This window comes from Eulemur rufifrons, chromosome 15 (assembly GCF_041146395.1).
Source record: "Eulemur rufifrons isolate Redbay chromosome 15, OSU_ERuf_1, whole genome shotgun sequence".
Classification (NCBI taxonomy): Eukaryota; Metazoa; Chordata; class Mammalia; order Primates; family Lemuridae; genus Eulemur; species Eulemur rufifrons.
This window is the reverse complement of record NC_090997.1, coordinates 34,624,974-34,646,011: the sequence shown is the minus strand read 5'-3', so window position 1 is coordinate 34,646,011 and position 21,038 is coordinate 34,624,974. Positions and strand designations below refer to the sequence as shown.

The 21,038-nt window shown below is 39.9% G+C and overlaps 1 protein-coding gene across 1 annotated transcript; it reads right to left on the bottom strand.

The window, feature by feature from the left end:
* Window positions 1-1,355: 1,355 nt before the first annotated feature.
* On the bottom strand, window positions 1,356-20,974 carry MTO1 (mitochondrial tRNA translation optimization 1). Its single transcript, XM_069487263.1, has 12 exons — window positions 20,674-20,974; window positions 17,049-17,248; window positions 16,851-16,968; window positions 11,102-11,391; window positions 9,080-9,192; window positions 8,794-8,984; window positions 8,085-8,215; window positions 7,221-7,425; window positions 6,970-7,141; window positions 4,276-4,394; window positions 3,336-3,496; window positions 1,356-1,637 (listed from the first exon to the last, which is right to left on the bottom strand). The coding sequence occupies exons 1-12, from the start codon at window positions 20,888-20,890 to the stop codon at window positions 1,476-1,478; spliced, it is 2,079 nt and encodes a 692-aa protein (XP_069343364.1). The 5' UTR covers window positions 20,891-20,974; the 3' UTR covers window positions 1,356-1,475.
* Window positions 20,975-21,038: the final 64 nt, after the last annotated feature.

Genomic DNA, 21,038 nt, shown 5'->3' with positions numbered 1-21,038 from the left:
TCACTCCTTTTACTCCTGTAGTTAATCAGAAAAAAGTTTAAAAACAGTGATTTCCCTTCTTGTGCTAAACAGATACATAAAATGCCTTCTTTTTAATATATATAATATGGTATTGGTCTCTGTAATAAGAATTTTGTCCATGAGTAGCAATAATGACTAAAAGAAAAGTTACCATCTTTTGAAATTACTAAATCAAATATCAAAAAGAACTCATCATTGCTAAATGATCCAACATTACAAATACTTTTTACTTGTTACTGATCTGACTACTTTCTGGAAAGACTAAAATTAATGAAACAAACTCATCAAAACTGAGCTACATCCAAGTGGCCATATATAGCAACAAGATACTTGGTTGCCTCACACCCATAATCAGGCTTCACATATAGATCTATAGCCAAAGTGGCTTTGGAACTGTTGGAACTCTCCTAAGTGCCTGCTTTGGCCTGAAGGTGACACGGGAGCTTCTCCCTAGGGTGACACTAGAGATCTGGATTGGCATTCCCGGGACAGGCAGGCCCTATGGCCCATTTGGCTGTATTCATCCCCTTGTCTGTCCAGAAAGGCTGAGGTGTCTGAGGGGCCAGTCAAAAGGCCCAGCTGGTCATCCCACTTGGTACCAGCACTATTCTGGTTTTTCTGTCAATTCTGGCTTAAAAACAGGGAAATACTACTCACCAGTTACTATGGACCTGTCTTCAATGCTAAGAAATCATGGCCATGACAGTTTCATAAGAAAATTATTGTATGATATAAAACAACTACCTTTACTTTATTCTCCCTTAACCAGGTTACCAAATAAGTTTCCATATTGCGGATGATAGGAAACAATGGTGATTTCCAATCTTTCTATTTTATAGGGCTTTCATTAATGTTCAAAAACAATTATCGGTGAGGATTTCCTGAAGAAGTACAGAAATCTCAGAAGTCAACTTTCATCCTATATACTACATTCCAATACTGGAAATCAGATGAATGATTCTGGATGATTTTTTATCATCTCAAATTTTTAGCCCTAAGAATTTGAGGGCTTTGATATTGCTTCCTAACCTAGTATAAACAGTCAAAAGATTACTAACTTTCAAAACAGGTTGAAAGACAAGACTTTTAATTAATTAATTTAGTACTCTTAATGGGCAAAATCCTCATAAGTAGGCAAATCTGCAAGTTTGCGATTTTTTTTTTTTTAGGTTTAGTTTTAGGTTCACTATATCTCTCTTTGATGAACATTGCACAAAGATATATGAACAGGCTAACCATATTAGAGCTTCTTAGAGAAAGAATATAAATTGTTTACAACTAGTTTTTTCAGATACAGAAAAAACGTAATTATAATCTCTGTTCTCTTCATAAATTAATGACAAACTCATAATAACAATAAAGCTATTTTAACAGGTACTAAATAGTTCTTATCTATACTTGTGTATTGCTTAAATTATTCACACACTTTTTAAAAGTCTTGTATGAATTGAAAGCTATAGTTCTCTCTCTTGAAGTTTGTCTGTATCACATAAGTATTGGTCAGTCTTGGGCAATGCATTCATAGCTGCCTGTCGCTGCTGAGTGGTCTTCACAAATCTGAGCAGATTGATGATGGCAGCAGGTGTCACTCCCGGTATACGACTAGCAGCCCCGATCTAAGAATTAAAACCACAAAAGAACTGTAAGTGAGCTGTGTCAAATCAGATCTATTTTCCTCCTAATAACAAACTGTATAGTTTATAAAATATCTTCAAAATTATATCTTAATATATTACCATGTAAAGTAGATAACGGAAATGTGATTATTTTTTATGTCTTCATTTTACAGATGGGAAACTGAGGCTCCGAGAGTTCAAATGACTAGTGCAAGATCACATGACTAACAGATGTTAGAGTACCTACTTTTTCTTTTCATTAAACAAAGAAAAATTATAATAGAGTTCCTTTCTTCAAATATAGGTCCATAGTCCCTTATTTGAAATCCTTGAGGTCATATGATTTTCTAATAAGGTGTATATATTGCACATAATGTAACATCTCCAGTGGTGTGTGGGGCAGCACCCTCCGTTTTTAATTCTGTTGTTATTTCTGCATTGTATTTGTACAGTGAAATGTATGAATATTCACTATAAGTGGTATAAAGACCAAACAGCCTCAAGTCAGTTGAGATCAGTTTTGCTACTAAATAAGTCGGTGGCAAAGTCTGTCAGAACTTTTTGTATTTTGGAATTGTGGCTAAGGGGTTCTGAACTCCAATGACCAGTGCTGTCCAAGTGAACCTTCTGTGATGACGGAAGTTTTCGGTAACATTTGCATCGCAATAATGCAATGTCTAATATAGCAGCCACTAGTCACATGTGGCTACTGGGCACTTGAAATGTCTCTAGTGAGACTGAAGAGCTGAATTTTAAATTTTATTTAATTTTAATTAATGTAAATAATCACAGTTGGTTAGTAGCTATTGTGTTGGGCAGGGCAGCCTAGGATTATCCATAAAAACATAGCCTAAAATCAATAGGAAAGGGTCAGAGTCATAAAATTTAAGGCCTACTTGGCCTGGTTTCCATGATGACTACTGCTAAGAATACCATGTTATATTGATGAAGTCACTTCACTGTAAAAATAGATTTTTTTTCTGGACTTTTTTATAGACCATATTTTTGTAGAATTCTCCTTTATTTTATGAACCACTACTAAGAGAAATACTGCCCATTACACTCGACATACCTCAATTTTTAAGATACAACCCAATTTTAGAGATGTTACAATGTGGAAAAATATGTATCTCAGAATCAATACATATAGCCTGTCAGTCTTTAAATATTTATTAGAAGCCCAACACTATATACTACATAATAAATGAAAGGTTTATTTGTTTACACATATGAATGTGCACATGCACACAAACAATTAAGCTGAAACACAGGGTGGGGGAACTCTTTGGCTCTCTTCTTCCTCCCATTCACTCCCAAGACAACACCATGAAACTCATAGGGAGGGATCTAACTAGTGATTTGAAAACCACTAATATGTTACTACCTTTGAACACAGTGTGGTTTCTTTTAAGCCACGCATACTAGTTTGCACATATGGTTTAGCACATGGTTGGGACAAGAGAATAATTATAATCAAATCAATTTTTGACTTCCAGTTATTTATTTATTCTAAGATTTATCCTCTCTCATAAGGATATACCAACATCTGTCATACACAGAGAAATAGGAAAATCTAAGGTAAAATTTCTTATGATTAAATAATACAGTTATATGACCATTGTAAACCCCAGGTTTAAAAAATTAAAGCCCCAGATATTTATTTATAACTTGATCCTATTCTACTGCCTGTTTTCTTACCGTCTGTGGACGACTGAAATGCAGTTTCTCTCGAACTTCATTGGACAAAGACACATCCCTGATAGACAAATAATCTAGGTCTGTTGGCAGCTGGAGAGCTTCATCTCGCTGAACTTCCTTTATTTCTTGTAGTTGATGGAACAATGCTGATTCATAAGTGGCTGGTGAACAAAATTAGAATTATGTTATGATACCTAGATTATACTAACAACTTACATTGATATGGCCTTTTACAATTGACAAAGAGCTTTTGGGCCGGGCACAGTGGCTCACACGGGTAATCCTAGCACTCTGGGAGGCCGGGGTGGGAGGACTGCTTGAGCTCAGGAATTCAAGACCAGCCTGAGCAAGAGTGAGACCCCATTTCTACTAAAAATAGAAAAAATTAGCTGGATATGGTTGTGTGTGCCTGTAGTCCCCGCTACTCAGGAGGCTGAGGCATGAGGATCACTTGAGCCCAGGAGTTTGAGGTTGCTGTGAGCTAGGCTGATGCCATGGCACTCTAGCCCAGGTGACAGAGGGAGACTCCATCTCAAAAAAAACAAAAACAAAAACAAAAACAGAACATTAGGTGGGGAGAATGTGACAAAAAAGTTCAAGGTTAAAAATAAGTTTTTTTCGACAAGGAGCTCTATGGTACCATTTACTTGAAATGTGCACACAAATCACCTGAGAATCTTGTTAAAATGCAGATTCTCACTCAATGGGTCTGAGGTGGAGCCTGAGATTCTTCATTTATAACAAGCTTCAGGTATTGCAATGTGGCTAGTTGGCGACCACACTCAGATGGCACAGAGGATAATACTATGCTGGTCCTCTGATAACAATGGCTCCTCCTGGCATAGAACTCTTAATGGATCTACTGTCTACTCATAACTGGCACAAATGGGAAAGAGAGTATATAAGCTATAGGCATCTCAGGTAAAAAATTATTTTCTACCTTCTATTTTCAGTCTTGTAGCTAGCTCTCTACATTCAGTGTACTTCTTCAAGGGGTCTGGAACAGCCTTGGCTAATAACTCCATGTCAACTTCCTCATACTTCAGAACATCCAGAGCGCTGCAAATATATAAAAGTTTCATCAACATAAGGATCCATGTACGGAATAATGCCAAATCTCAGAATAAACAATAATAAAAGATACTCTTAATTGTTTCTAAGTACATTGAGCAAATGTAACAGCATCTGCAAAACAGTAGGACCTCAACAAGACTTATTATTTGATTCTCCCCAACTTCTTTTTTTTTTTTTTTGAGACAGAGTCTCACTCTGTTGCCCCGGCTAGAGTGAGTGCCGTGGCGTTAGCCTAGCTCACAGCAACCTCAAACTCCTGAGCTCAAGCGATCTTCCTGTCTCAGCCTCCCGAGTAGCTGGGACTACAGGCATGCACCACCATGCCCGGCTAATTTTTTCTATATATATTTTTAGCTGTCCATATAATTTCTTTCTATTTTTAGTAGAGATGGGGTCTCGCTCTTGCTCAGGCTGGTCTCGAACTCCTGAGCTCAAACGATCCGCCCACCTCGGCCTCCCAGAGTGCTAGGATTACAGGCGTGAGCCACCGCGCCCGGCCCTCCCCAACTTCTTATCAGGAGAATTAAGTAGTTGGTAAGGGTGGAATGCCAATAATCCATTTGTCCTCCCTTTTGTGTGAGGAGAGAATATCTTCTAACAAGGGTTTCATCAGATTCCCCAAACAGGGAATGTGCTTTTTAAATCTATGCCATGTTAAGGCCTAGTGTCCTGTGAATGAGTCATCTTTTGCATGCTGGGAAGCATGATAGAGGTTTCCTACTTTCTTTTACAGAACTCCCTAAGGAAGACCAAGAGGCTGTTGTGAGCATGTTTGAAGTCTCTGCAAAACAAACTGATAGAAATGCCATAGGAGTTCTTATCTTAGAATAACTGTCATTAAAAAAAATATGATATAGGAATTCATAAGTATTCTTTCAGTCATACTTCCACCTAACATGCTATAATCTCCATTTCAATTTTACCACATGAGAATTTTTTTCTTTTTCTTTTAATTAGAGATGGGGTCTTGCTCTTGCTCAGGCTGGTCTCGAACTCCTGAGCTCAAGCGATCCTCTCGCTTTGGTCTCCCAGAGTGTTAGGATTACAGGCGTGAGCCACTGCGCCTAGCCACTCTCCAGCTTTATACTAAAGAAAACAATGACTAAATGACAACAATGCCAGGCACCTCTTACTTCCTAGGCATCATAAAAACAAATGAGTACTCATCTGAACAAAATAAGCTTATAGCATTAATAGACTCTCCAAAATGTATGGCAAATTCAAGGCATTAGACAGAAAATAACCACAAAAAAACTTCAGCTTCTGATTTACTACCTGGTTAACAACAAAGATGCTCCAAAGCTAATTTCTCAGAGTATTTTAAAGTTGTTTTGCAAAGGACTCTTCTGGTGTCTGGACTTAATCTAAAAATATATGCTTGAACAATAAGGCAAAGGGAAAGAAAGTCTTGATCTCTTAAGCACCCATTATCATCTGCAAATCCCCTCCAGAACTTGCCTCTTCTGCTTATAACAGAAAATTGGGCAGCCCTGTGTGTTTGACATACACAGACTCAATTTGTGGAATCTCTGATCTCTTTCTACCCGTAGAGCACTTGCTCAGGCTAGTGTTGAACTCCTGACCTCGAGCTACCCACCCACCTCGGCCTACTAGAGTGCCAGGATTACAGGCGTGAGCCACCGAACCCGGCCTAAAATGGGTATATCTTTAAGTCCACAGAAACCACCACAAGAAAACAGGGGTTAAAAAGGGGGGAAAAATATACAAGATCAATGCCACCATAAGCAAGACCAATGCCACTGTAATGTGCATAAAGTGCTTCTAAGCTACAATAATTGTAGAGTTACACCCTTTGGGCATCTTCCACCCTAATTAGTTTACATTTTTTCCAAATGGGAAAAATCAATGGTAAAATATACAGATTTTGAATTATGTAACATCTTTAGGAACATATCTCTGGAGAAAAAATGCTCTATATTAATGTCCTTTAGACTCATTGAGTCCATATAACCAGAACATTGAAAACAAGGACAAAAACCTAAAATGCAGCAAGGGACTCTTCAAGTAAGTCCAAAGAATTTATAACACTCTGCTTTGGTTTTATCAAAGGGGTTTCATGGACAAGATGAGACCACTCCCATTGCTCCAAGCCTAGAAAAGAAAGCAGATAACTATATTTCTCAGTTTGGGCCCTCTAGATCTTAGGAAAGCCAAAAGAGCTCAATGGGAGCCACAGAGACATTATATATAAATACATTTTTAAAATTATATATATATATTTTAATACTGAAAAAATAAATGAATTACATCTAAAGGATTTTGAAAAGACACCAAAAGGAAGCCATATTCATTTAAAATGTGTAGGCAGAGGACTATAGGTAATGTCTGGGCTGGGCGAGGTGGCTCATGCCTGTAATCCTAGCATTCTGGGAGGCTGAGGCAGGAGGATTGCTTGAGCTCAGGAGTTTGAGACCAGCCTGAGCAAGAGCGATACCCCATCTTTGAAAAAAAAAAAAAGGAGGGACTATAGGTAATGTCTCTCTGAAGTGATCTTATTTTTCTATAAAAAGTGAGAAAGGTCTATTTTAAAAATGCATACCTGACAGGCAGACTTCTGGTAACACTTATAGAAGCCTCTGGGATTAAGTTTTTCCATTTAGAGCTTGAAAGCTCAATGGATTTCAACACAGAAGTGCCTTCTTCTAAAGAAGACTTCATCCAAGAAGCTCTTTCATATCGTTGTTGGGACACACAGCCAGCTTCCTTATACCCTAGGGAAGGCAGAGAGAGAAGATAACAAGAGGTTTCAAAGAAGAGCAAGCCAGGTTGCAGGGCTCAGTGAAGAGTTACCTCGAAACGTGAGCCGGCTGTCAGCATTATCAGGGCGCAGTGACAAACGGAACTCCACTCGACTGGTAAACATGCGATAGGGTTCGCTGGTGCCCAGTGTGGTGAGGTCATCAATCAAGACTCCTATGTAGCCTTCTGTTCGGCTGATGACAAAGGGAGGCTTTCGACTGACCCGGAGACTGGCGTTGATTCCAGCTATCACACCCTACAAGAGGACTGAAATGTTTAAAAGGCCATTATGACTTGAACAAAGGGCTACCCCTATTCAGAAGACTACCTGGAAAGAATGGCATGGGACAGGAAGAAAACAGGCACTGCCCATCAGGGATAAAATAGCGATAGAAAATGTGATCCATGTTTGGCAACAGAATACGTACGGGCGATGTACCACTTTAGCAGGCTATGATTCATTGCTTTCTGAGATACCTAACGTTCCTGATGAGGCCTGGGGGTGGTGGGTGTGCTGATCTTTTTTTTTAAACCCACCTGTGAAAATTTTCTAGCCTTTTCCCACTTACAAATAAAAGTAACATAATCCCCCACTTATAAGGAATAATATAATTTTCAATAAAGGTATGTTAAAATAATTAAATTTTCTTTTTTAAGCTTCAGAAGCAATGCAATAATCTAATCAAAATACAATATCAGATCTAGGAGCTCAGAAAAGAGTAATAAAGCCACAAGTGTTTTTAAAATTCGATCATTTACAAAAGCCATGCCCAAATACCCTAAAGCAGAAACCACCTTCTATTGCAGTTATGAGTTGTATTAAGATTTATATAGTTAACACAACAGATGTTAAAAGGAGGAATACAGGTTAAATGGTTCCTCTTGATTTACAGTAACATGTCAGTAACCTCTTACTTGAGCTGCAGCTTCCTCATAACCAGTGGTGCCATTGATCTGTCCAGCAAAGAAGAGCCGTTGAACCAAATGAGTTTCGAGGGAAGGAGTGATCTGACGGGGATCTAAGTAATCATACTGAACACCATAGCCTGACCAAAGAAAAAATGGCATAAAATAAGTAAACAAGGAGCTGGGTTTGCCTCAAGGTACAGATGCAAAGATTACCATTTAATGTCCTTCAAAAACAAGATTAGGGCCGGGCGCGGTGGCTCACGCCTGTAATCCTAGCACTCTGGGAGGCCGAGGTGGGCGGATCGTTTGAGCTCAGGAGTTCGAGACCAGCCTGAGCAAGAGCGAGACCCCATCTCTACTAAAAATAGAAAGAAATTATATGGACAGCTAAACATATATATAGAAAAAATTAGCCGGGCATGGTGGTGCATGCCTGTAGTCCCAGCTACTCGGGAGGCTGAGACAGGAGGATCGCTTGAGCTCAGGAGTTTGAGGTTGCTGTGAGCTAGGCTGACGCCATGGCACTCACTCTAGCCTGGGCAACAGAGTGAGACTCTGTCTCAAAAAAAAAAAAAAAAACAAGATTATTTTAAACGTACAGATGTTGGGCTTCATCATCTGAGGCCCTAAGCAACAATGATGGTAGCTGAGCCCTCCTCCCTGGCCGCTAAAGCAGTGCTGAGTTACGCTGAAGGGCAGCTGTGACTCTCTTTACCTGGATGAATCATTCTGGCCTTCTCCAAGCCTCTGATGCACGTGATCATTTTTTCCTGTAACTCAGCTGGTAGCGTCATAGATAACCCCTGGGGATAGATAAGGTCAGAATCCATTCCTTCAGGTTCCAACCAAACCTGATGTAGACGGTTTGGAAACCGTAAAACCTTTGATTCAATGGAGGGACAGTATCTAGAATAAGACATTGAAATTTTAAAAATTGAAACAAACAAAAGAGGGTTGACATCATTCCTTAAGGTAATTGAGCACTGACATTTTGTCCTTACCGGGGTCCTCTTGTAGTTTCTTTAACATGACTATTAAGGTGAAGGTTCTCAAGGACAATCTCATCCACTCTAGGGTTAGTGTGAGTCAAGTAGCATGGCAGCTGATCTTCTGGCTAAAAAATAGTAACCAGAAATAATACTGTTTTCCTTCTCTACTAGTTTGTTTTCTTATTCAAATAAATTCCATACAATATCTACTTACTTTAATAGACATTAAATCTATGTATTATGTCCAACACTACTTATGAAGTATTCTTGCCAAAAATAAATAAACAACCCAAAAGATGAAGTTAAGTCTAAACAAGCCTCTAAAGCTAACCACCAGTTTACAGGAAATAGGATAGAAGAACATGATTAAGGTATCAGACAAATCTAAAATGAGGGAAGTTCTAGAGAATGAATCACTCAATTTCTTCCAAATATAATGTTAACCAAGAAAAGAAAAGAAAAAGAAAGGAGGGGAACTATTATGAAACATAACACCCAAGGCAATCGACCTTATTTGGTTCCTGGTTCAAAATAAAACAACTGTAAAAAACAAATTTTTTTTTTTTTTGAAAGGGATAAGTAAAGAGGTTTTATTGGAGAGCTCTCGGGTCGGGGTAACGAGTCCCCGAGAGTGGGACCCGGGCGAGCCTCACAATCCCACGAGTGGAACTAGAGAAGCCGCTGTAAAAAACAATTTTGAAACAATTAGGGAAAATTGAACATGGAGAATTAGATGATGTTAAGAAATTATGTTTTATCCGAGTCATGGCACCAAAAAAAGATTAAAAATTAAAAAAAAAAAAGAAAGAAATTATGTTTTGTTGGGTGTGACAATGGTGTTGTGGCTTTTTTTTTTTTTTTTAAAGTTCCTATCTGTTAAAGACATACACCAAAGTATTTATAAGTGAAATGATGTGATGTCTGGGATTGTGGCCTTAAATCTCAGCAAGAAACCGACGTGTTGAGAAGAAAAGATGAACCAAGAGTGTCAAAATGTTATTTGTTGAAGCTGGGTGATAAGACACATGGATAATAATATACTATTTCCCTACTTTGTGTAAACCTGAAAATTTACAATAAATAGTTAATAAATATACATACTTAACAAATTATCATAATTTGCACTTTACCAAAGTAAAAATATAAAAGTGACTTACTTGCTCAAAATAATAGAATGTTTGAAGCTACTCATCAGGATAACGCTCACCAGAAACAAGGACCATCAATAACTAATCCTCAATCCTAAACATATAATATCCCTTTTTTTTAAGACAGAGTCTTGCTTTGTTGCCCAGGCTAGAGTGCAGTGGCATCATTGTAGCTCACAGCAACCTCAAACTCCTGGGCTCAAGGGATCCTCCTGCCTCAGTCTCCTGAGTAGCTGGGACTACACGTATGCACCACCATGTCCAGCTAATTTTTCTATTTTTTTGTAGAGATGGGGTCTCACTCTTGCTCAAGCTGGTCTTGAACTCCTGGCCTCAAGGGATCCTTCCACCTGGGTCTCCAAGAGTGCTAGGTTTACAGGTGTGAGCAACCATACCTGGCCATACATTTTTTTAAAACTCAAAAGATAGGCAAAAGTGGCCTGTACTCTTCAAAAATGTCAGTATCATCAAAGACAGAGGAACAGTTCCAGATTAGAGATTAAAGAGAAATGACAGGCTGGGTGCGGTGGTTCACACTTGTAATCCTGACACTCTGGGAGGCTGAGGAGGGAGGATTGCTTGAGGTCAGGAGTTTGAGGTTGCTGTGAGAGAGGCTGATGCCATGGCACTCTAGCCCAGGCAACAAAGCTAGACTGTGTCTCAAAAAAAAAAAAAAAAAAAGACTATATAGAAACACCCAATTAGCGAATTTAGCTAATCCTCTTAAAGATCACTTCTTTGCACTGCAAGCAATAGTGATACTATAATAGTGAACTGCTGCCAAAAAAGAAAAAAAAAACCAAACAAATCAAATGGTTAGACTAACTCCTGCTGTGAATTGTCATAAATATCAGCTGTAAAGCCAGGTTTTCATAAATTATCTTACCTTAATCCACACTGTCTCATTGACAAAGCTGAATGGTAAGGATGGATTATCTGGCGTATGCTTGTTTAGAATGCTGAAATTAATGGACTCTTTGGCAATGCGGGGTGGAGTCCCAGTCTTCAACCTTCCCACCACAAACCCCAACTTCTCCAAAGTCTCAGCCAACCCTACAGAAGGCTGATCCCCTAAACGTCCTGCTGGATGCCTCTCCAATCCAATTACAATCATGCCCCTCAGAAATGTCCCAGTAGTCAGAATCACACTTTCTGCACATACTGTGCTTCCATCCCCTAAATGACAAGAAAAAGAGTAAAACCGTTAATTGTTACATGGATCAAAATGGAATGTGACTATTTTACATTAGAACTACAGAAAAACTTTCAATCTTTAGAAACCTGAGAATCTTTTCTTAGTATTCAGTTTTTGTGTTTTTTAAACTTTATTGAAGTATGTGAGACAAATTTTTTTAAAAAACTGTATATAAAGTACACAACATGGTATTTGTGTTTTTGTTTTTTTGAGGCAGGATCTTGCTTTGTCACCTGGGCTAGGGTACAGTGGCATCATGATAGCTCACTGCAACCTCAAAATCCTGGGCTCAAGCGATCCTCCTGCCTCAGCCTCCCCAATAGCTGGGAACACAGGTGTGTGCCACCATACCTGGCATATATATATTTTGTGGAGACAGGGTCTCGCCATGTTGCTCAGGGTGGTCTTGAACTCCTGGCCTCTAGGGATCCTCCCGCCTCAGCCTCCCAAAGTGCTAGGATTACAGTCGTGAGCCACTGTGGCTGACCAACATGGTGTTTTGATGTAAGTATACTTTGTGTGATGATTCCCATAATCAAGCAAATTAATACACCTAACACTTCACATAGTTAGCATTCTCTCTGTGTGTGGTAAGAACATACTTAACCTACTCCCTTAGCAAATTTCAAGTATGTAATGCATTATTATTAACTATAGTTACCACGCCGTACCATAGATCTCTAGAAATTGTTCATCTTATAACTGAAAATGTGTAACCTTTGACCAATATCTCCCCATTTCCCCCACCCCTGAAAAAAAATGTTAAATGAGTAAGAAGGCTACGTGTTAGCAATCTCAAGAATCTAAGAAATCTCAGAGAGAGAACATGGTGTGTTGTCACCAATTCACATGTTCCTAAAATCAAATCAGCACTGAAAAGTTAGTCTCAGTTAATTTTAAAAATTAATTTTAGGGCCGGGCATGGTGGCTCACACCTGTAATCCTAGCACTCTGGGAGGCTGAGGCAGGAGGATCGCTTGAGGTCAGGAGTTCAAGACCAGCCTGAGCAAGAGCGAGACCCCATCTCCACTAAAAATAGAAAGAAATTATCTGGACAACTAAAAATATATATAAAAAAAATTAGCCAGGCATGGTGGCACATGCCTGTAGTCCCAACTACTCGGGAGGCAGAGGCAGAAGGATGGCTTGAGCCCAGGAGTTTGAGGTTGCTGTGAGCTAGGCTAATGCCACAGCACTCTAGCCCAGGCAACACAGCAATACTCTGTCTCAAAAAAAAAAAAAAAAAAATTAATTTTCTTCTCCCTCCTGAAACTCCAAGAACATTAAATAAAGGAGTAAAAGAGGTATAAAACTAAAAGGACAAGTAATGGGAAAGAACTTGTCAAAAGATGAGATATATATATATATATATATATACACATATATATATATTATTTTTTTTTTTTGAGACAGAGTCTCACCCTGTTGCCTGGGCTGGAGTGCCATGGCATCAGCCTAGCTCACAGCAACCTCAAACTCCTGGGCTCAAGCAATCCTTCTGCTTCAGCCTCCTGTGTAGCTGGGACCACAGGCATGAGCCACCATGCTCAGCTAATTTTTTCTGTATATGTTTGGTTGTCCAGCTAATTGCTTTCTATTTTTAGTAGAGACGGGGTCTCACTCTTGCTCAGGCTGGTCTCGAACCTCTGACCTTGAGCAATTCTCCTGCCTCAGCCTCCCAGAGTGCTAGGATCACAGGCATGAGCCACCTCGCCAGGGCTCAATATATTTTTGAAAGATAGAAAGTAGTTGGAAGAATGGCAGCTAACCTAGCAGAGGGGAGACAGCTATAACTCAAGTACCTGAAGAGAAGACACCAATGAGAACGACCTAATTTGTCCTAGAAAGGCTCAGAAATTGGAGAACTGAAAAGGAGAACTGAGGAATGTAGGAATGAAACTTGGGGCTGAAAGTGAAAGAAATAGTTGAAATCTACATATTAAGCTATTGTCCCTAGACAGATCTACCTTATAGGAAAATGGAGGTTTATTCTTCAGGCAATGGGGACTTATTGTTTAATGGGTACACAATTTCAGTTTGGGATGATGACAAAGTTCTGGAGATGGTTAGTGGTGATGGTTGCACAACATTGTGAAAAGTACTTAATGGCACTGAATAGTACACTTAAAAAGGGTTAAAATGGTAAATTTTATGTTATATATGTTTTACCACCATAAAAAAACTGTTATTGTTGGGTCTACAAAATACACAGAATACACAGAATCCAAAATAGCATTTAAAGATATTAAATCAAGTAACAGAAGTATAAATAATGCCAGGCACGGTGGCTCATGCCTGTAATCCTAGCACTTTGGGAGGCCGAGGTGGGCGGATTGTTTCAGCTCAGGAGTTCCAGACCAGCCTGAGCAAGAGCGAGACCCCGTCTCTACTAAAAATAGAAAGAAATTATATGGACAAATAAAAATATATATAGAAAAAATTAGCTGGGCATGGTGGCGAGTGCCTGTAGTCCCAGCTACTCGGGAGGCTGAGGCAGGAGGATTGCTTGAGCCCAGGAATTGGAGGTTGCTGTAAGCTAGGCTGACGCCATGGCACTCTAGCCCGGGCAACAGAGTGAGACTCTGTCTCAAAAAGAAAAAAAAAAAGAAGTATAAATAAGGGCATAATAAAGGTCTACCCTAATACAAATAGTATAATCATTAAATCTGGAGAAGAAAGGGAGTGGGGTGGGGAAGAAAAGGAAATGAAAACAAAGCTATTAAATAATTTAGTAATCATTCATGGAGGGCAGTCAGTAAGCATTAACTGAAGAAAGAGAAAATTAAGCATAGAAAATCATGGTTATTAAGGTAACCACCAGAACAAGCCCACAAACTTTTAAAAAAGAAACATGGTCTCCAAAAGCAAAGCAAACACAGATTAAGAGGGGGGAAGTATACAACAGTGTGTATAATATGCTGTTTGTGAACAAAATAAAAAACATGTATACACATGCACGAAGGCATGTATATATGCACAGATAGAAAGACCATGCAAGAAACCAGTATCAGCAAATGCTCCTGAGAAAGAAAACTGGTTGGCTAGGGGACAAGGTGAAAGAGAGAGACTCCACTCTACATGCTCTTTGTGCCCTTTAAATTGTTTGTCATGTGTATGTATTTCCCATTCAAAAAAAAGTAATAAATATATAATAAAATTAAAATGAAAACAGGGGAATTAAGGTATGTATTTTAAAAGATTACACTCCCTGGCACAGCCTCTTTTACCATTTTGTTCCCAGATTGCTAGTAGGGAGCCATATTATTCCCCAGATGGAAGATTGATTCTTCTCCTAAGAACTAACAGACCTCGATATTTGGAAATTCAGCAACAAAGAGGCCAGTTCAATTCCTAGTCATTACTACAGAATCTGACAGGCAATAAAATCAACAGCATGCACAAATCTTCCAATCAGTGTTTTAGTGCCTCATTAAAAAATGTGGATGGACAACCAAAGTTCCCTAGATATTTGATGAAGGCTGTGTACATGAAAGAGAGAAGCCCAAATAAGGAAACAGAATAAAGAAGTCTGGAGAAAACAATATATAAATCAGAAAGAAACTTCAGAAATCTATAATTAAAATCCCTATATAGAATCGAGAAGATATCAGATTCACAAACCAAGAACAAGATGCTAAGAAAAGGAAACAATCAGAAAAAAAAGACTGCTTATAAATGCAAAATATAATACATTTTGTAAAATGCACTAGACGAATTTGGACAACAAGAGTGAGGAAATCTAAGAGAGTATGGCAAAAAGACGAAAAATAAAAACAGAAGAAACCTAGAGGACCAATCCAGGAAGGGACAGGAGTTGCAGAAAGAGAGCACAGGAAAATGATAGAAGAAAATAGGCCAAGAGAGCAATTGTCCTGATTATAGCAGATAGGGCTTAGGGCTTGTGGAAGTTGATGTCTCTAGAAAGGAAGTATCAAGGATAAAAATAGAATTGACTGATTACTTGACATTTGACTTTGAAAAATGATAGATATCTCTGATGAAAAAGTTGGACAGGTACATAGAAAACTAAGCAAATAAAAAATGAAGCACGCCGGGCGCCGGTGGCTCACGCCTGTAATCCTAGCACTCTGGGAGGCCGAGGTGGGCGGATCGTTTGAGCTCAGGAGTTCGAGACCAGCCTGAGCAAGAGCGAGACCCCATCTCTACTAAAAATAGAAAGAAATTATATGGACAGCTAAAAATATATATAGAAAAAATTAGCCGGGCATGGTGGTGCATGCCTGTAGTCCCAGCTACTTGGGAGGCTGAGACAGGAGGATCGCTTGAGCCCAGGAGTTTGAGGTTGCTGTGAGCTAGGCTAACGCCACGGCACTCACTCTAGCCGGGGCAACAGAGTGAGACTCTGTCTCAAAAAAAAAAAAAAAAAAAAAAAAAAGAAGCAGGCTGGGCGTGGTGGCTCATGCCTATAATCCTAGCTCTCTGGGAGGCCGAGGTGGGTGGATCATTTGATCCACTCAGGAGTTCGAGACCAGCCTGAGCGAGAGCAAGACCCCGTTTCTACTAAAAAAAAATAGAAAGAAATTAGCTGGACAACTAAAAATATATATATAAAAAATTAGCCGGGCATGGTGGCGCATGCCTGTAGTCCCAGCTACTCGGGAGGCTGAGGCAGGAGGATCGCTTGAGCCCAGGAGTTGGAGGTTGCTGTGAGCTAGGCTGAAGCCATGGCACTCTAGCCAGGGCAACAGGGTAAGACCTGAGACTCTGTCTCCAAAAAAAAAAAAAAGCCCAGGGAAGACTCAGCAGAACCCAGGAAGTGCAAATTGGGAGAAAAGTGTTTGCCTGGGGCTGGTTCAAGTCGCTGGTTCAATGGGCTGCTCAAAGCCAGTTCTGGGTAATTCTTTCCAGATGTCTTGACTTCTTTCTCACTGTTGTTGCCTTTCTGCCTCCTCCAACTTAAGGGGGTCCTAACTACAGAGCTGGTGGGTGTTTTAACAGGGCAGAGGAGGGAGTAGGGGTGAAAGGAACGGAGAAGGAGGTACGGACTGGGGAATCCTAAGGGGAGGGAACCAGCCGGTAGCCAAGGCAGGAGGGAGGTAGGGAGGGAAGTGAGGGAGAAAGAGAAATTGGCCATTCAAAGCCCTCTCTGAGCTAGAGGCTCGTTCTAAACTACAATGAATTCAATTAACTTGATTGCTAAGGTGTGCAGAGACAGGCAGTGCATACTAGGCCACCACCTGATTCTCAGCTTTCCTGCAGCGACAAGATAGGAGCCTTTGCTTTGTAGATATCTTAGGGTTACAAGTTCTCACTAAGCAATAAACTCTGAAAACATAGTTATTTATATAGTTGTTCTCATCCAGGAAGAAAAAACACAACAATTTCCTGGAATGAGCAAAACATCTCCATACTTTGCTCTGAAATGAATCTCTCACATAAGTTCGATATGCTATTATTACCATCTATAACCAGTACATACCCAAAACAACACCATTGACACGGCATTTCCCGGGGTGTTCGGGCTCTGGTTCTGTAAGGATAAGATCTTCCACAGCTCCTTCCTGAACAGTAAGCAGTGGGGTATTCAGGATTTCTTTCTGTCAAAAGACAATGCCAGCTGAAACACAGCAGTGAAACAATCACCATAATCTTTCCTGTGCTCATGCTCTATTCTTACCTGCATATTCTGTTTATAAAGTTTCCTGTCAATTTGAGCTCTCAGACCCCACACAGCTGGTCCCTTACGCCGGTTTAACACTTTGTAATGCACACCAGACTGGTCACAGATGCGAGAACACAGGCCATCCAAGGCATCTACTTCTCTCATTAAATGCCCCTTTCCGATGCCACCAAAGGAAGGATTACATGACATCTGACCTAAAGAGGATGGACATAGACAAAAATAAATTTATGAGCACTTTGCACATAATGGGTGTTTAATAAGCAAATGTTTGTACAGGTGACCATAATCATTTCATATGATAAAAAATAGGAAACTTGAAACATATACTACGAAGAAAATCCCAAAGTCCCATTAGGATGCAAAAGTTGCCCAGAGCATCCTGGATTCTGGAAGACAAACTATTGCCTGAACTTTATTTGGAATAGTTTCCTTGATGCATATTTACTGCTTCATTATGTGGCCTTTTCCTTCCAAATGTGAAATCCTTACCTCATGAAACCTTCCTAAATTCTTACTTTGCAGAAATAATTAAATTATAAACACAGTAGAGCCTATATTTTACATTTTCCCATTCACCCAGTCTTATTTGAAGGTCTAAATCCATGTGTAGCTGGGCATGGTGACTCTCATCTATAATCCCAGTATTTTGGGAGGCCGAGTGCTTGAGGCCTGGAGTTTGAGACCAGCCTAGGCAACATAGTAAGGTGCCCATCTCTACAAAAAAACCCCCCAAAAACTAGCTGGGTATGGTGGCACATGCCTGTAGTCCCAGCTACTTGGGAGGCTGATGTGGGAGGATCACTAGAGCCCAGGAACTCCAGGAAGCGGTGAGTTCTGATGGTGACCCTCAACTCTAGCTGGGGCAACAGAGCAAGACCCTGTCTCAAAAGACAAACAAAAAACCTCCAAAAAACCCCAAATAAAACTGAATTTCAAATTTATTTATAATCTGAAATAATATTCATCCCTAGCAACATTAAAAAAAACTTGTCAGTACTATTTTCTAAAATGTGTAAAACATTACTATTTATGTAAGTATCCTTACATGACTATCTTAGAAAAGTGATCCATACACTTTACATAAAATCAATAGGTATAGTGAATATGAATATTTACCATATTATTGAGTTTAAATAAAACAACCAACTTTCACTCCTGAGTTGCTAATCCAAAATACTATTTCAAATAAAAATGTTAAAATATTTTATAACAGAAATATAAAAAATAAAACAGAGAATAACATAATGACTTTACCAAGTATGATTTGTTTCTTTTACTTTGTACCACTTTTAAGCAACATTCCTCTCCATCTCTAGAGAGGAAATGTTTTAGATACTTTTAGACGTTTTCATTTTTTGAGATGGGATCTCACTACATTGCTGCAGCTGTTCTCAAACTTCTGGCCTCAGTTGATCCTCCAGCCTCAGCCTCCCAAGTAACAGGTGGCCTGAGCTACCACATTGGAGACAGTTTTATTTTTTTATTATTTTTTTTTTGAGACAGAGTCTCACTCTGGCTAGAGTGCCATGGCATCAGCCTAGCTCACAGCAAACTCAAACTCCTGCGCTCAAGCAATCCTCCAGTCTCATCAGCCCCCCAAGTAGCTGGGACTACAGACATGTGCCACCATGCCCAGCTAATTTTTTTTTCTATTTTTAGTTGCCCAGCTAATTTCTTTCTATTTTTTCTTTTAGTAGAGATGGGATCTTGCTCTTGCTCAGGCTGGTCTCAAACTCCTGACCTCAAGCAATTCTCCCACCTTGGCCTCCCAGAGTGCTAGGATTACAGGCGTGAGTCACCATACCCGGCCTGGAGAGTTTTAGATCATAGTAATAACCCAGTGGCTTGCCAATGATGTTTTGCTTGATACATTTAAGGCTTCTGTTAAGAACAAACAAAACACCAAGTGGAAATATATTTTCTATAATAGCTCACCACTGTTCTCATTATTCCATGTTGTTTTACATCCACCCAGCTTCACAAATTTAAATTATGTGTCTGGCTCCTACAGCATTGGAACTTGTAATCTGTTTTAGATGTTGCTACTCATCAAAATCACTTGGCATTTAGCTCTTATTATCAGTTAATTTTTTAAAAATCTCTGAATCTCACTAATTTCTGACATTTTTCTTAAACTTTCATTCCTAGAAATGTCTCCTCATACATAAGAAAAAACAAAAATCAACGCTAAGAATAAATTATTGAAATCCCACCACTGCCTTATGTTGCTAAATAACTTCTAGGTACTTTATTGAAATAGTTCATATTACTATATGTCCATTTATAAAATTTACATTTGTGAAAGTGCAAAGAAATCCTTGGATTTTAAATTGCTCAAAACTTTTTCTCAAGAAAACATATGATCAATGTTGAGCCCCTCTCCTTACTTATAAAAGTTGAACATGTCACTCTCTTCTGCTTAGCTCTCAAAGACTTTCCCAACATAGCACTCCAGGAAACAAGCATTCATTCCCAATCATTTGGAGTTGGCATAAGAAATAAACTCTATTGGTCATTTGTGCTCTTAAACAGAGCCTACTAACATCTAAAGTGTGGTACCAGTTCTTGGGGTAAGTAGTAGTAATGAAAATGTATACATCTTGACTTCAAAAGGAGGAGAGCTGGTTAGGGTGGCTCTCACGCCTGTAATTCCAGCAACTGGGGAGTCTGAGGGGAGGCTGAGGCAGGAAGATGGCTTGAGGCCAGGAGTTGGAGACTAGCCTGGGTGACAATGAGAGACCCCCCCCCCGCCCCCCGGAAAAAAAAAAAAAAGGAGATATTAGCAGACGATATGATTAAATCACAATGGGACAATTCTTGCATTCTGGTTTCCTGTGAATCTCAACTTTCTAAGCCAAAGCTATCTTTCTTTGCTGAGGTCAAGTAGAAATACTTAATACTCTACTATATCAAATTACCATAAAAATGAAACTTTTAAGATAGAATTGTCATTCAATAAGCTCATCTATAACAGTTATTAAAATATCTCTGAATTGTATTTATCTAAACATAAAACTCAGATCATACTATGCTGACGGAATATGGGTTTTGAAGCCCATGTGGTGGCACGAGCCTATAGTTCCAGCTACTCGCTAGGCTGAGGTGGGAAGATCACTTGGCTGTAGAATGCCATGATCGTGCCCGTGAGTAGCCACTGCATTTCAGCCTGGGTAACATAACCTTGTCTCTAAAAAAATTTTTTTAAATAAAAAACAACGATCGTTTAACAAACAATTATTACTAGTGTTAACCCTTTATCTAAAGTAACAAGATAGTAGAAGGTAAATGCAACAATGAACTACGAAGCTACCAGCCAGTATTCTTGAAGGTCCTTTCCCAAAACACCGCCCCACATCCCGCAAATGACTACTTGCTTCAACAGCAACACAATCTGGAATCCACAGAAACACAATCTGTGGTCCGCTTAACAGACTAATGCAGAGTTCTGGCCCGGCCCGCCTGATCCCTACGAGACACAGATGAAGGCTAAAAAAACACAGAAGCTAGGATTCTCATTAGTCTTGGGGTAGGGAAAAGGTCGCTCCCATCAGACAGTGGGAGGGGGGGAAAGTTGCAGCCCGCGTCCTGCGCCAAGCGCCACACCACCCTCGCTCCTCACCGATTGTATCCACGCGGTGCGTGAGGAGCAGAGTCCGGGAGCCACACCGAGCCGCAGCAGCGGCTGCCTCGGTCCCGGCATGTCCTCCACCAATGACTACCACGTCGAAGTGCGGAGTCCCGGGTGCCGCGCTGTCACCGCAGAACCGGGCCAACCGAGGGTGCTGTTTGGTGAGGGAAGCCACGGCCCAGCGGCCACAGCCTCGGACGGAGAACATGCTGGGAGAAAAATCTATGTGACTTTGAACCTGACACGAGCGAGGCACAAAAAACTTAGGAGACAAGACAAAATCTGCAGGGCGCAGCCATCTTGCCCTTATGCCCCGGCGTAACGCGTCTACGTTCAGCGTCGCTGCTGATTGGCGG

Coding starts and splice junctions, on each gene's coding strand:
- MTO1 (XM_069487263.1), bottom strand. CDS start 20,890: ATGTTCTCCGTCCGAGGCTGTGGCCGCTGGGCCGTGGCTTCCCTCACC. Junction 16,969..17,048: donor TTTATAAACAGAATATGCAG/GTAAGAATAGAG, acceptor GTCTTTTGACAG/AAAGAAATCCTGAATACCCC. Junction 1,638..3,335: donor ATTTCAGTCGTCCACAGACG/GTAAGAAAACAG, acceptor TTTAATTCTTAG/ATCGGGGCTGCTAGTCGTAT.